Here is a 15,988-nt window from a genome sequence, read left to right as displayed (position 1 = left end):
GAATTAGTGTTATATCGGGTCGAGTTATATCGAGGTAGAGGTGTATTACCAAATCTTCACCCTGTTAAATTCTTTTCCCTCCCTTCCCCAACTCCCCATAAGGTACTGAGACTTCTTTACAGTAACTGCCCCCCTCGCCCTATATTGAAGCCAGCAGTGGTCGCTTGGTACTATGCAGATCATATTAGAAGCAGGCAAAGCACTACTCAGAGGTCTCTCAACCTAGATTGTAGTCAATGGGAGTTGAGGGTACTCAGCACATTTCAGGAGGAGCTCCACACTTTACAGGATCAGGCCTTAAGAGAAAATGCTCTTTTATCTTCACTGACCCTGTCAAATAAATGACAGATCTAGTCATAGGAACATAAGAACAGCTATACTGGGTCTATTCCTGAGGGCATTCTGCACCAAAAAAATTCTGTGCACAATATTTTAAAATTCTGTAAAATTCTGCAAATTTTATTTGTCAAATAAATATGGAGGCTCCAGCATGGTACTGGGGAGCACAGACCACTGGCTGCACAGAGGTGGGAGATCACTGTGCAGCTCCTCTCCCCCGGGACATGGACTCAGCAGTGAGACTGCACCCAACCCTGACACAGCGCTAGGACCGGGCCTGTCCCAGAAACACCCCAGGGCACTGCCCCTCCGTGCCAGGTGCACCAAGTGTGGGAGGCAGGTTCAGCAAGGCAGGATCCAAATATGGAGGGGCTTAGTGTGGGGGATCCAGGTGTGGTGTGAGAGGGTTCTGTGGGGGGCAATCTGGGTGTGGGCAGCTCAGTGGGGGATCCGGGTGCGGAGGGGATCTGGATGCACAGGGGCTTGTTGGGGGGTTCAGGGTGTATTTAGCAGTTCAGGTAACTGCTTTGCCTTTCTTGGGTGAACAGCAGGGTGACCATATGTCCTGTTTCGGCCGGGACAGTCCCTTTTTTTTTAAGTCCTGATCATCAGTTGGCAAGAGAAGACTGGACAAATGAAGGTTTTCCAAAAAAGGGGTGTGTGACCCCTAGTAGGACGTGGAGGAACATGTGGGAGGGAGAGCTCGGGAGAGCGGCTCGGGCTGGGCCAGCCCCGTGTGGGCAGGTGGTAGAGGGTCTTGGGCCGGCTCTGCATGCAGCGGATGGAAGCAGGGCCTTGGGCCGGCCCTGCGTGGGCAGGCAGCAGGGGGGTCTCGTGCCAATCCCACATATGGGGGAGATGGCGGGGACCTCAGGCTGGCCCTGCGTGGGCAAGAGGCCAGGAGACCTCCTGCCGGCCCCGTGCAGTGTCCCATTTTCCCTTTGGGAAAATATGGTCACCCTAGTGAACCATTCTTTACCTGCCTCGACGCAATTATCAACTGCAAATCTTCACTTGGAACAAATGTAGTCAGGACCAGAAGGCCAAGGATGCAAAATGTAGTATGACAGGATAAGAGATGAACAGAAAGGGTGCTATATCCCAAATATTTTTAATGTTGGCACAGAGGAATAAGATACTAGATAAATTAGCAGACTTTGTCTGCAAGGATTGTCCCCAGCATTTGCATCCATTGTTAGACCTGCTTTATATAATCTCTCTGGGGTTTGGTAATGTCACTGGATATTGCTTTAAATGAATGGATGATCATTTTAATGTAATTTGGTATTCACTGTAATAATGTTGATCATGATGAACTAATTGGTTGTTAATTGGTATGGTCGGTATTAATAGGAAATTCATTCTAATTCAGCGTTAATTAATGTATTGTTACTTTAAACTGTTTCTCATTTATTCATGAGTCACTGAGAAAGGGGGGAAGAATGCTTCGCTAAACACACTCCAGCAAAACAAGTAAATAATTAAGATTCGTCTCCCAGGAATGATACTATTTTCATAATTAGAATTGTCAGAAGTGAAAGTTTGTTTTTAAGATTATTGGCCTGGATAGATATTTATCATAGTAAATTAGATTCAGTATCTGTGTCTATCTGTATGTGCACCAGTGTCCTGATAATTAGGCAGTGATTTGTAAAACATGAAAATGGTTTCAGTAATTGCTTGAGACTGACTATAAGACTCCAAAATAATAAGGTTGTTTTTTAAAATATTACTCAGACTACTCCCCCACCAAATGCTACACAATCTCATACACATTGTAAGTAAACTAGAAACAAAACTACATCATAGTAGTCATAGACATGTACATAGTCATATTATAGTATATCCATAGGTATAGTTTAAAGTTGTCAGATCAAAAGAAAGTTCCTAGTGAATTCTCATCAATTTCACAAATTTGTAACAATATGTGAAAACCTTTATTCTCAGATTTGGTTATTTACATTCACCCCTTTTGATTGCAAAAATTAATTGTAATCAGGGCAGATCCTTGTTGCTTTATATATGTGGACAGTACTAGCACAATGGTGCCCTGCTCTATGACTATGGCCTTTACGTGATACAATAACACAAATGTTAAGTAATAACCAAAGAGATTTAAAAGTTTATTAGATAATATTTGAGAAATAAACGATACAGAAAATTTGAAGCGGTAATAAACAGTGATGGAGAATTTTTCTTTCTTCTTTAGTTTTCTGTCATGGAAAATTGATTTGTTTCTGTAGACTGAGAGAGAGAAGAGAGAAATAAATCCTGATCTTCTTTTCAAACCTCATGTGCCAACTTTGAACCTGGAACAAATTTTTCCCTTTTTCTGTTTTATAGGGAGGATAGAAATCCCTGGAAATCTGGGGTTACAATGGAACTGCAGTCAGAGCCAGACCCATAACTGTGGTGGTTTTCTCTGGTGGTATTGTAAAGCTGAAGGAATAATAGGAACTTTCAAGTAATGTCAGGAAATGAATTGTCCTGATGGAAGGCAGTAGCTCTGGCACCCATGCTGCCATAAGTTTATTCCATCACCCTCTAAAGTGATTAAAGCAGATTCAAAATGTTAGCATCAGCAGCACCTTTATCCCAAGTAAAGGCTTCTGCTCAGGAAGGAGGGAATTTTAGTGAGATCTCTCTCCTTAAGGTTAAATTGACTAGTCACTGAGTTTTGTAAATTATATCCTGCTGCTTCCCACCTACAGGGCATTAATTTTTGCTTATAGGTTACTTAGGCCTGGGCTACACTAGCGGGGCGGTTCGAATTAAGATACAAAACTTCAGCTACGCTATTCGCATAGCTGAAGTCGAAGTATCTTAGTTCGACTTACCTGGCCGTCCTCACGGTGGCGAGTCGACCGCCGCAGCTCCCCCGTCGACTCCGCTTACTCCTCCTGCCAACGTGGAGTACAGGCGTCGATTCGGGGATCGATTTATCGCATCTAGACGAGACGGGATAATTCGATCCCCGATACATCGAACACTACCCGCTGATCCGGCGGGTAGTATAGACATACCCTTAATCATATGATGTTGCAGAAAATTGTTAATGGAAGGGTCTGAGAGTAAAGTATATTAAAGCAGTGTTACTGAGATACTTTATAAAAATGAAACATCCATTTGTCAATAGCAGCATAGTCTGAAACTTTATCCTCACTCAGCACCAGTGCAGAGAAGGAAAGCATAGGAGGCATCAACTTTAAAGTAAAATCTGCGGAGAGTAGCCAATAGCATTGCACTTGTAAGATGTAAGCATTCCTCTCAAATCCAGATATCTGGTTGAAGATTGTATCTTCCCAGGAGATTCCAGACCTCTTTGATTCCTCAGCATGAAACTAAACCCAGTTACTAACTACTCACCAGCATTCATAGTAATAGGCTCAGTAGAAACTGGGCATGCTTCTTGGGGCTAGAAGTTGGCCCCTAGCTGAGCTGCATAAAGAATATGCACATCTCCTAACATGCACTTGATTCTCCAGAGTGCCTTCAACTCACATGTTCTCTCAATAGGGTTGGCAACTTTCTAATCGCACAAAACCAAACACCCCTGCCCCGCCCTCTGCCCTGCCCCTTCCCTGAGGCCCTGCCTCAGCCCTGCCCCTTCTCCGAGACCCTGGCCTCACTTGCTCCATCCCCCCCTCCCTCTGTCACTCTCCCCCACCCTCATTCACTTTTACCAGGCTGGGGTTGGGGTCCGGGAGGAGGGTGAGGGCTCCGGCTGGGGGTGCCGGCTCTGGGATGAGGGGTTTGGGGTGCGGGAGAGGGCTCCAGGCTGGGGTAGAGGGTTAGGATGCAGGGAGGGAGGAGGGGGCTCTGGGCTGAGGGTGTGAGCTCTGGGTGAGGCTAGAAATGAGGGGTTCAGGGTGCGGGAGAGGGATCCGGGCTGGGGAAGGGGGTTGGTGTGTGTGGGGGGGGTGAAGGCTCGAGCTGGGGGTGCATGCTCTGGGGTGGGGCTGGGGATGAGGAGGTTGGGGTGTAGGAGGGGGCTCTGGGCTGGGGCCAAGGGGTTCAGAGTGCAGGAGGGGGTGCGGGCTCCGGCTGGAGGTGTGGATTCTGGGATGGGACCAGGGATGAGGGGTGCTGGGGGTGTGTGAGGGGTGCAGGTCTGGGAGGGAATTTGGGTGTGGGAGGGGATTCTGGGCTGGACCAGGGGGTAGGGGTGTGGGAGGGGGTTTGGGGTGCAGCGTCCCGGTGGCGCTTACCAAGGCTCCCAGGAAGCAGCCACCAGGTCCCTGCAGCCCCTAGACACATGGGTGGGCAGGGAGGCTCCACGCACTGCCCTCGTGCCCGCAGGCACCGCCCCCATAGCTCCCATTGGTCACAGTTCCCGGCCAATGGGAGCTGCGGAGCCAGCCCTCAGGGCAGGGGCAGCACACGGAGCCTCCTTGGCCGCCCATGTATCTAGGGCAGGGGTTGTCAAACTTTTGTACTGGTGACTCTTTTCACATAGCAAGCCTTTGAGTGTGGACCCCCCCCACCCCTGCCTTATAAAAAAACACTTTTAAATATATTTAACACCATTATAAATGCTGGAGGCAAAGCGGGGTTTGGGGTGGAGGCTGACAACTCGTGACCCCCCATATAATAACCTCGCAACCCCCTGAGGGTCCCAACCCCCAGTTTGAGAACCCCTGGTCTAGGGGCTGCAGGGACCTGGCGGCCGCTTCCGGGAGCCGCACGGAGCTAGGGCAGGCAGGGAGCCTGCCTTAGCCACAGGCCGCCACTGCGCTGCTGACTGGACTTTTAACAGCCTGGTTGGTAGTGCCGACCGGAGCTGCCATGGTCCCTTTTTGACCGGGCGTTTCGGTTGAAAACCGGATGCTTGACAACCGTATCTCTCAAGAGGCACTCAGCAGAGTTAGGATCAGCACCAGCATGAGCAGAACTCTGTACAGAGCCACAGGCAGAGAAACGTCCATGTGTGCGTGCTATTAGTTGTGAATGTTGTGAGCTGCTACTAGGGACCATAGAGCAAGGAGGCGAGAGTCTGTATAAACAGGAAGTAAAGTCAGTCTTGCATTCACTGCAGCTGTGCTGTGCTGGGTTTTGTCATCTGTACAGAATGGATGGTTACAGCAGTTCAAGGTGCTCTCAGTTCCCTTGGAGCCGTGCATGGGCCTAGCTCTGCTCCAAAATGAGTAGTAGCGGGTGGGATAGGAGGAAGGGCTGGGGATACACAGATTCTGTAGATGCCCACTCTGAGGGGGCTCTGTGCCAGTTTTGCTGTGTGTTTCAATAGTTTTCCTTCACTTAGGACGTTGGTGAAAACAGCTAAAAATATTGTAGCCAAAGAAGTGTACAAAGTGTTTGGAGATGTGATTACACTGTACTTCAGGCTGCTTGCAGCTTGGGGCAGGAAAAGACCTGTCAGTCACTGGCAGCAGGGCAGTCCCTGGCTCTCTGAAGTTCTCTTGTTTTTCTGCCTTCATGCCAGGAAGCAGGCAGTTTGGCCAGTCCTCCTGGTTCCAGAGCTTTTCTGAGGAAAAGTCCAAACTTTATTTCACATTTATGAGTGACTAACAATCTGGCTCAAGAACGTGTCCATCCAGTTCCCAGCTGTGTCCTAAGGCTGCATTGGCCTTCTGGGGAGATTGACCTGCTCGGCTCCTTTTCCCCTTTCTGAGGCATTTGTAGTGCCCCTGCGGACGTCAGGGGGAGAGCTAGGCCAAGAAAAGCTAGGGGCCAAAGGAAGGGGCTGTCTCCTGCTTCACCCCCTTTTTGAATGCCTCACCAGGGAGCCTGGCTGGCTCTGTGTGGACAATGCAGCTTCCCTTCTCACAGCCCAGTCTGGATGGGGTTGTTCAGCTCCTTTCCCCCAGGCAGGAAAGGAGCCAGGCGGGACAGGAAAAGCTGGCTCCGCAGGACCGTACAAAAGATAGCAAGGAGAGAGCAGCAGTGACACTGTTTTTTTCTTTCTGTTTGACGAGACTATGACTCTTGGGCAGGAGCAGTGCCAATCTCAGGGCAGAGAAGTCATGTCTCTTGCATTCAGATCTCCTAGGCAGCCGTGTGGCCATCAATACATACATTCTACGCACTGGCCATCTAGTCTTTAGCCAGTGCCATTTTTTGGCAGAAGTCTTCTCCACTATTTAGTGCCCAAGGGAAGATAGAGACTTTATAGCAGGGATGGCCAACCTGAGCCTGAGAAGGAGCCAGAATTTACCAATGTACATCTCCAAAGAGCCACAGTAATACATCAGCAGCCCCCACATCAGCTCCCTCCCCCACTCCCAGCGCCTCCCACCCACCGGCAGACCCACCGATCGGCGCCTCCCTCTCCCTCCCCCACCTCCCGATCAGCTGTTCCATGGCGTGCAGGAGGCTCTGGAGGTGAGAGGGAAAGAGTGAGGGCACGGCAGGCTCAGGAGAGGGGGCGGGAAGGGGTGGAGTGGGCGCAGGGCCTGTGGCAGAGCCAGGGGTTGAGCAGTGAGCACCCCCCAGCACATTGGAAAGTTGGCGCCTGTAGCTCCAGCCCTGGAGTCCCTATACAAGGAGCCGCATATTAACTTCTGAAGAGCTGCATGTGGCTTCGGAGCCACAGGTTGGCCACCTCTGCTATATAGTATACTTCTTTTTTAATTCTTTGGATGATACTGCTTCCCACTCTGGAGACACTGCTATGAAAATGCCGTTGTAACAGATCTGTCAACCTTAATACAAAGAAAAACATGCAAATGTATCTGTGCTCACATGAAGGTGTGGGTTTTTTTGTTTTGTTTTGTTTTTCTTTTTTGGAGTAATAAAATCCATACATGCTACCTGCCCTGGAGACAAACAAATCATCCAGAATAGAGATGGCATTCAAAGATTTGGATGTGTTTCAGTAGAAAGAATTTCCTATTCTCTGTAGTAGGAGAAATTGTGCTTTTTTCCTAAAAGTATGGTTAACGCTGTACGTAGGAAAATAGATTTGATATAACTTGGCTGTGGAAGCCTTCTCAAATGGGGGCACTTCAGAGAGCCGGACATTTCCCTGCTGTTAGTGACTGACAGGTGTGGTGCTGCCCCCAAGCTGCAAGCAGGCTGATGTACCCGCTGTAATGGATCTGTGGACCTTATTAAACAAAGAAAGGACATTTTCATGTAAGTACAGATACATTTTCCTATTATTAATCCTTCATAACTCAGTCACTTCTCGTCAGAACAACTTCTCGCCAGAAACTCTTAAGACTCTTCTCCTGGAAGCCTATTTCTCTGCCAACTTTTTTTTTTCCCTTTTATCTCCAAGCATTTGAATATTAGAGCTGTTTTTAAAAAATGCAGATTTTTAAACGAGGGAATGTATATTTTTTTCACTCTCCTCTCATTTGAAAAAGGGTAAATTGTTTTTGCTCTCCTGCCCGAAAAGTAGAAAATCATCTTTAGGCAAAGACCAGGGCTGGAAAATTTCAACCCACTAGATGAAAGGTTGTGTAAATTGCAAGAAACTGAAAATGGGGAGTTATTGTGGAAAGCCTACGTAGGGTTTGCAGAATCTGTCCATTCAGTGGAGTTATAACTAGCATTCTAGCTGTAATAAGAAATCCAACTATTCATGTATTGGAGCAGTAACAGTAAATAGCCTCTAGATCTGCACAGCAATATCTCTTCTACTTTTCTCAATCAATCTATGGTATCAATACACACATGTGCAGCTGTGCACAGGATAAGAAGGCAGCAGCAGATATATTTACACAGACATAATGTACTGTATAAATAGTAAAATCTAAATATAAGAGTGTAAATTGATGGATTGATTTACAAAATCGGTTCCTTGAAATAGTCTGGATTGTAAAATCCTGTACCAACAGTTTGAGTTTCTAGCTCTTACAAAATTCTGAAAACGTCATTAATTAGCAGCTGAAGTAAAAGGTTAGAAGTAGAGGATGTGAGTTACATTGATGAGTTCTATATTGACTCCTATTCACTCTACAAATGAGATGCTAAAATTATAGCTCTATATTAAGTATTGTGGCACTTGTTGATGCCGCTGTAGTTAAGGGTCAGACTTTCCATTAGGAGAGCTGATTTTTCTGGGATTTATAAAGGCCATTTGACATTGCATTGTGGCTGACATTTTGTTTGTAACTTGCCAAACCAGGTATGTATTTTCCTAAAAACAAAGAGCCACAACATGCAGGTAGGAAACGTCAAGTGCTGTTAACGGTTTCATTTTAAAAGGCCAACTGTTGCCAGTCACTTGGTCTTAGTGCTAACTGTAGCTATCTGTTTTAAATTTAAAACGGCAAAATAAAAGAATTTTGATTAGCAGCTAATACGTGGTTAAGCATGGGTTTTATTAAAAGTGTGAACAACAACACTTTGGGTGAAATCTTGGCTGCACTGAAGTCATGTGGAGGTGCTCCGGGAGGTAAATGTTATAAGGAGCCTCTCCCCCAACCTCTGTGCACAGCACATAATGAAACTGTGAAGTTATGAGAAGTTTAAGAACCCCCCGCGGCTAGAGCCACTGCTTTCATTGTAGAGGGGTTGGACCATAACCTATGTAGAACTGATGAATGAAATTGTTTTTAATTGTTCACTTTATTAATGTAACTTCATAAGTAAAGTTTTATGAATGAAACAATATTCATTCATAAAACCGGTTACCCCAATAACTGGCTAATTAACAATCAAGATGCTTGTTTAGAGCCATAGCTGTTCAGTCAGCTGCCTTTGTAAGTTTCACTATCAATCCAATTCCTGCTTAAATCACTGAGACTTGCACTGTTTCAGTATTGTAACTTCTGTTCACCATTTATTACACTTGCCTACAGTGTAACTTCTGTTCACTGTTTGCCATCCATTATACTTGTCTATATTGTAACTTCTGTTCACTGTTTGCCATATTGTAATTCAAACCCCATTTTAAAACACTTACTCCATTTTGTAAGGGCTTGCTGCAACCTTCATTTTTGCAAACCCTGCTGTAATCTTATTAGTTTAGTTTAGATGTGTGAATGAGGTATGTATGGATGATGGAATCAACCTCCAGCCCCAGCCTGTCCTGATTAAATAGAGTTCAAACACCAACGGCTGAAGATGCAGACAAGAGCCCTAACAAAGTAAGAAGAATCCACCCTAAAAAGAAAAGGTACAATAAAAGGAAGATCAAAGCCCGGTCCGAGTCTGAAAGTCATATCTGCAATTGACGGGTGATCAATCACCAAACCTGGAGGCAGCGTGACACAGCAAGACCTATAGACTCTGGATTCAAACTAAAGCCTACAAAAAGGATGGGTGAGATGGAAAACTTTGGAGGAGGGTAACATTCTGCTGCCAACATGGAAGGGCATCGGTGCATGCCCAACAGAGACCCAGCTCGTCCTTGTGCCCGGCTTTCCTGGCCAGTTAGCCGCCACAAGCTACGAACCCAAGCCGCAAACTCAAGCAGGACTGGTAACTATGCAGCAGCTGCAGAACATCTGATGGATGTGTATGTGTGTGTGTGTATAGGTATTAGGTATAATGTGTGTGTATAAGGATTAAGATATTAGTTATTGGTCATAAATCAAATTGTTATCATAATAAATGTGGCATCTTTATCTTGTCCCCTTTAATAAGATCCTGCTAGTTTTTATTGGTATAACACCTAGCTCTCGTTCCCCACTTGCCAGCTGAACTGGCCTGGCATGGATGAGACTGTTCGCTGAATCTCTCCAAGAGTAGAGCCATACCCCCAGTGCACGACTATGGCTTATAACCCAGTCCTGGTAACATTAACATTGTAGGCTCTATTATTACTGTTTATAGAGTGTTGGTATACATGGCACATAGAGGAAATGGTTATAAATCCATGAGAGCATGAAGTCTACAGGTAGTAAGAGAATAAACCAGGATAATGCAATAGAGTTGCAAACTCAGAATTGGGTATGCTCATTAAAACCAAACTGCTTCATAAAGGTTTCTTGTAGGACGGGGAGAGGGAGCTCGATACCCATTAATTGGGAGGCTATTATAAGCATCAAGGGGGTGGCATGAAAGAAGGTAGGAAATTTCCTGTATCGGCTTGGCCTGTTGCACGTCAGGTATGGGTAGGTGGAAGATAACAAGCAGAGATGTGAAAAGTGCTGAGAGGTCGTAGGATAGAGGAGGACATAAGGGAAGTGATGTAGACAGTGCTGAGTTATTGCTTCACAGATAAGAAGACCCGTTGAACAGAATGGGCAAGAATGGGAAAGTGAGTGTAGAGATTAAAAAAATGAGAAGACTTGGTCTGGACAGTGGAGAGGAAACTCATCTTGGCAGCTGCATTTTAGTTTGACTCAAGGAGAGCCAGGTGACAAAGGGAGAAGGCTAGTAGCACCGGCTTACTCTGTGATCTCTAATACATATGGACATGCAGAAATATAATTATAGTATTGAAGGAGCTGTGAAATGCAAGTGCCACTTTAAAATCCTTTTAGATTTTTTTTATTGCCACCATATGGCATGTTGTTAATTGAAAAGCAGCTGATGTCTCTCTTGCATTGTTGTTGGCATCCTAACACCCCAGAAGGGGACGCACTTCTGTGTGATAGGCAAAATGACTAATAAAAAGAAAGTAAAATGTGTAAATTAGTTTAGAATGCATTTGGATGAAGGGTTCTATAAAAATGCAACAGTTTTTGAGATATTGGGGCCATCCTAATATTGATATGTTTTACAGAACCTATGTTTTACAGAGCCTATTAACGCTTGATTTTCAAGTCCGACTGCATCTTTAGTTTTATAATCAGAAGAAAATATTCAATTTCACCTGCCTTGCCCATTTTATCTTATTTGCAAACCAGACTGGGTCTGTGTCAGTGGGCAGACTGCTAAATAGAAGGTGCAAATCAACCACAGACTAAAAATAGACATATGATAGACTACACCACAAGTAGCTGGTATTTTGACATATGGAAAAATATAACACACTTAGTTTTATGATACTCTAGGCAGCCAAGAAAAAGATTAGACTAAAGAAGCCATAATAGTATGCAGGTGGAAAATGAGACTATAAAGAACTGAACCAAAATTAAAAAAAAAGCAGAATGTAAAAGATAAAATAGGAAAATTGTGGGAGAGGAAAATAAGACATTGAAGGAATTCAGTAGGAGAAACTTGATGAAAAGGGGGCTAAATTCAGATTAATATTCTGGGGGATTTTGTGTTCAGTATCTGCCAAAGACACTACGGTATTTTCTATGAAAGCAAATTTATTAAAAAACAAAACAACAAAAACACAACACCATCATATGGCGAACTCTATAAAGTCCATTAAAATAATATTGTCAAGAGGAAGCCCCACATATCAGGACAGGTTATTGAAAAAAATTCCTCTCCTTTTACTTGGGAAGCCACTAATGTAGAAATATAGATTCCAAAAATGAAATTAAAATATTGTCAAATCATTTGAATCCACCACAGGAACATTTAAAGGGACACTATCAACTTGAAATTCAGTCACTTTAAAAGAAAACTGAGTCAAGTTGTTTCAGCAATTGCATTTGTCCCTGACTCCCCAGGCAGTTTTTCTGGGTTTACCATCACGTTTTCCTATTTTCCTCTTTTAAAATCATTTTATTTCCCCTCTTGTTGTGCTAAACAAGAGGGGGAACTGATTAACTATGTGGGAGAACAGTGAAACTGACTATGCACAAATATCCAAGGTAAACAAACTGGAAAAGAGCAATTTTTTTTCTTCTGTTTTTGCTGTAGTCATGCAGTTATTGTCTTATTAGGTCTTTCTTACTATTAGTGGTGGGATAAAAATAAAGGCAGACAGAAGTGCAATTTTAAGTTGATAGTGTCCCTTTTAAAATTAAGGGGTCAGAATTTTAGTGCTGGCTTTTTTTAAAGGGGTGCACTTTCAAGCCAGCATATAATTGCATCCACATCTTTGCAAATGCAGTGAATTATGGGCACTGATATTACCAGTTGGACATCTACTCAGGAGGCCACATTGAGGATGTGTCCGTTTTCCCATTCTATTAAGCCTTTTGTGACTGTGCTTTAAATGCAGGAATCAACATAGTATCTATTTAATATGTGTTGTATACAGTATTCGTGTTTGAAAGCCCCAATTCAAAGCACATTGAAGTCTTTGGGAATCTTGTTACAGAGAATTACTCATTCTAATACATATGACTTCCATGATCCCATCGGGATAGTGAGAGCAAAGCCTTTGGTGATACTGGTCTGCTCCTGCTACTGAGAGGGGAAAAATATTCCCTCTGGGGGTTCCAGTTTTGAGAGATGTTGGTATAGGCACTTCTCTCAGGTGTGCTACTGCGCTACATTTGGGATAATTATTGGCATTCATTAGCTAAGAAGCGCTGCTACAAGATATTACAAAATTAACATTTCAGCATAGCCAAGGGTACCAAATTGTTTAGAGAACCTGCAGTAACACATACGTCCTTGCATGCAGTCGGTTTGCATTTTAAGGGGAAAAAATTAAAAATAAATGTCAAGTAAAGAAATGTAATTTGTCTCCACATTTTGTTTCTTTAATTAATAAATTAACAAGCTTTTAAAAATCACAAGTCTGATGGCTCATATTGACCATTGTTTACTTTTTTGTTAACTCTAAGCTTGAATATAAAGTGTCTTTTCCTGTCAGTTTTCTCTTTTTTTGATTTGACAATCATCAATTCCCCTGCTTCTTGCCTTGAATCAAACTGAAATCAACATGACTGGACTTATTTTAATAATTACTTTGACAGATATTTTAAAAATGAAATGGACACTATAGTATTTGCAAGACTCTATATTGTAAATCTGTAAAATGGGTACAACAATTGCCTATCTCTAAAGATGGGGGTATAGGCTTAGTTAATTAATATTTGTAAAGTAGTAGTGTGTTGATGCAGTTTTTAATCGTGCTGCAACTACTTCTGTCTGAATTTTTATTGACCTTGTACACATGCTCTGACCATAAAGCACTTTAAATTATGTGGCTGAAAGGTTCTGTGTAAATACAAAGTAACTGTAGAAGTATTATCACACTAGATTGCACCACAACTTTTTGCTTCCAAAGTTTTAAAAGCTTTACTTTTGACAGGAATTACACATTTGAGCTTTGCGCATGTTGAAGTGCATTACCTATAATTAAATGTGCATTTTCAAACAAAATCAAAACGTTTAGACCTTTAAAGACAACTAAATGGATTCGCTTCTCAGAGGACACAATCCAAAATGGCAGCTAGGATTTATTAGACTTGGAAAACCCTGATGTTTTTTCTTATGGTGCTGAGGCACTTTTAACATAAGGATACTGTATGTAGTGCTCTTTGATACTAAAGGCTACATAGATAGTGGAAAAAATGGTGTGGTACCTTTTTTAGTTTATTTAAGATGTATAAAGAAGGTCTGAAAGGTAGTGTGGGCTTTTTGTTGTTATTGTTTTTAACTTAGAAATATCAGGCTCTGCCTGTCTTGTTTGCTGGAGGCTTCCTTAAAGCAACAGAGAAATGGAGAGAGAATTTTATTGAAGGCAGGGGTGTTGACTCTTTAACAAAGATATTTTTCTTCCAAACTGTATATGAGGTTTTTGAGTTGAATAGAGGTTACCAAAAACATAACCAAACACAGAACAAAGCATTTGAAAAGTTCTGAACAAGCAATTACCTTTGGCTCTTCAATTACTCAGCACTTCTTGTCATAATCTTACTAGTTGTCTAGTTCTCCATAGAGTATTCTTGAGAAACAAACAGGCAAGGTGAAACCAGAAATTCTCATATAAAAACAAGCAGGAAAAAACATTTGTATTTAAAAAAAAAGTATTGTCAGGCCCACTTCTACATCGAAAAGAAGCAAAGAGCAATTGAAACCCCAGTTTTATTTTCTCATATTTTGCAGGTCACCCTTTAAACATTTTGATTTATGCCTGCTATTACAGATGACATTACAGCAGTGCACATGCTATAGTTGTTTGATATTTTGGTCATGCCAGTGGAATACAAGAACATAATTAGGGCATTGCTTGTGCAAACTGGCACGGTTCCTCCAACTTCAATGGAACTGCGCTGATTTACTCCAAGCAAGGGCATGGCCCATTAGTTGTGGGAGCTTATGCCACATAAAGAGTAGCTGTGCTTTAATTTAGATTTCTAGCAACAAAGGCTAAATAATATTCAAAATATAATCAATTCCCTAGTACTTTTCTGTCTTTGTCACTGTTGTGTTGCCCTGGATACAGCTTAGCAAACTTTAAAAGATTTTGCAACAGATCCTGAGCTGGTGCAAATCTTCATAACTTCCCTGAAGTCAGTGGAGCTTGGTTTGATTCAGTTAAGGGTCAAAAATATTTGAATACTTCCTCCTGGCCCCGGCTGAGGCACATAAGCAGGGCAACATGAGGAAAGCTTGCATTGCTTCTGCTCATGCTTTCTGAAACCTGTTCTGTGACTAAAGAGAGGAGTTTGATCTCTAGGGCAGTCAACCTGGCACCTCTTACGAGTTCTCAGTTCACATTAAAAATTGTTTAAAAGAAAAAAAGAGCCAAAATTGAATACAAGCTGCTCTATGTGTCCCCACTCTGCAGATGCACTCAGAGATGTCCTTACTATGTTTTGTTTTCAAACAGGAAAAGCCAACAACAATGTACTATGGGATGAGGACTCCGTAGAATACATGCCTGCCAACCCAGTCAGGATCGCATTTGTCTTGGTTGTTCATGGCAGAGCTTCTCGGCAGCTCCAACGCATGTTTAAGGCTATTTACCATAAAGACCATTTCTATTACATTCATGTTGACAAGGTAATATATCACTGGTTATAAATTGCCTGTCTCACCATTTGTCAATCTGTCCATCTTTGTCACCTTCTCCAACATTCTTTTTATCTCTGCTGCATACGGTATGTATCACTTTTTGTTTTTCCGTCTGTTCTGTGTTTTATGCCCGACTGTATTTTTTGTTTTTTAAATCTTTCCTTCTGTGACTGCCTTCATTTCTCCTTGTGTCTATGGTATCTGTCCATATCTGTCTGTCCTATGTTTTGTAGTGATAACTAATAAGTCATTGTAGGCTCTGATGTACATTTAAAGTGGAATCAGTGCTCCCCAGGGGAGATCAAAGAGAATAAAACAAAGGGGGCTCTTGACACTTTCAAATTAGCTTGCACTGAATGAAGGGATGTGTTCTTTAGCACATCTTACGGGGGAAATGGCTATCAATTGTTGAGTTTTGTTGGGAGTATATTTGCTAGATAAATTACCAAATCCCAGATACCATTCACAGGTCTCAATGTATTTTAAAAAAACAAGGAGGAGTCCTTTTGGCACCTTAGAGACTGTTTTACTTAACATTAAACTGACTGCAGCCCAGAATCAACTGATCTGAAAAACATCAGGTTTTAAGATGTTCAGTTGGTTAGAGAACACAAGCGGGGAGGATCCTTTCATTTTATTTGTTTTCCTAGTCTGCTGAACGTTTTACTTTCTTTCCCTGTAAAGCGATCCAATTACCTACACCGGAAAGTGCTCCAGTTTGCTAGCCAGTATCCGAATGTGAGAGTCACCCCTTGGCGAATGGCAACTATCTGGGGAGGAGCAAGTCTTCTGTCCACTTATCTACAGAGTATGAGGGATTTAATTGAGATGAATGACTGGCCCTGGGATTTCTTCATTAATCTTAGTGCCGCCGACTATCCCATCAGGTATGGTGACCCCTTTTTAAAATGTGTATTTTTCCTTC

The 15,988-nt window shown here is 43.0% G+C and overlaps 1 protein-coding gene across 1 annotated transcript in view; it reads left to right on the top strand.

Moving 5' to 3' along the window:
- XYLT1 (xylosyltransferase 1) overlaps nucleotides 1-15,988 on the top strand; it is a 316,864-nt gene that overhangs the window by 201,643 nt on the left and 99,233 nt on the right. The window contains exons 4-5 of the mRNA XM_029911280.1: nucleotides 14,879-15,051; nucleotides 15,748-15,950. Of these exons, the coding sequence (XP_029767140.1) occupies nucleotides 14,879-15,051; nucleotides 15,748-15,950 (376 nt within the window). The remainder of the gene's footprint in view (nucleotides 1-14,878; nucleotides 15,052-15,747; nucleotides 15,951-15,988) is intronic.

This window comes from Terrapene carolina, unplaced genomic scaffold (genome assembly GCF_002925995.2).
Source record: "Terrapene carolina triunguis isolate 2854851 unplaced genomic scaffold, T_m_triunguis-2.0 Scaffold93, whole genome shotgun sequence".
Lineage (NCBI taxonomy): Eukaryota > Metazoa > Chordata > Testudines > Emydidae > Terrapene > Terrapene triunguis.
The sequence above is the reverse complement of the archived record's forward strand: the minus strand, read 5'-3'. Positions and strand labels throughout refer to the sequence as shown.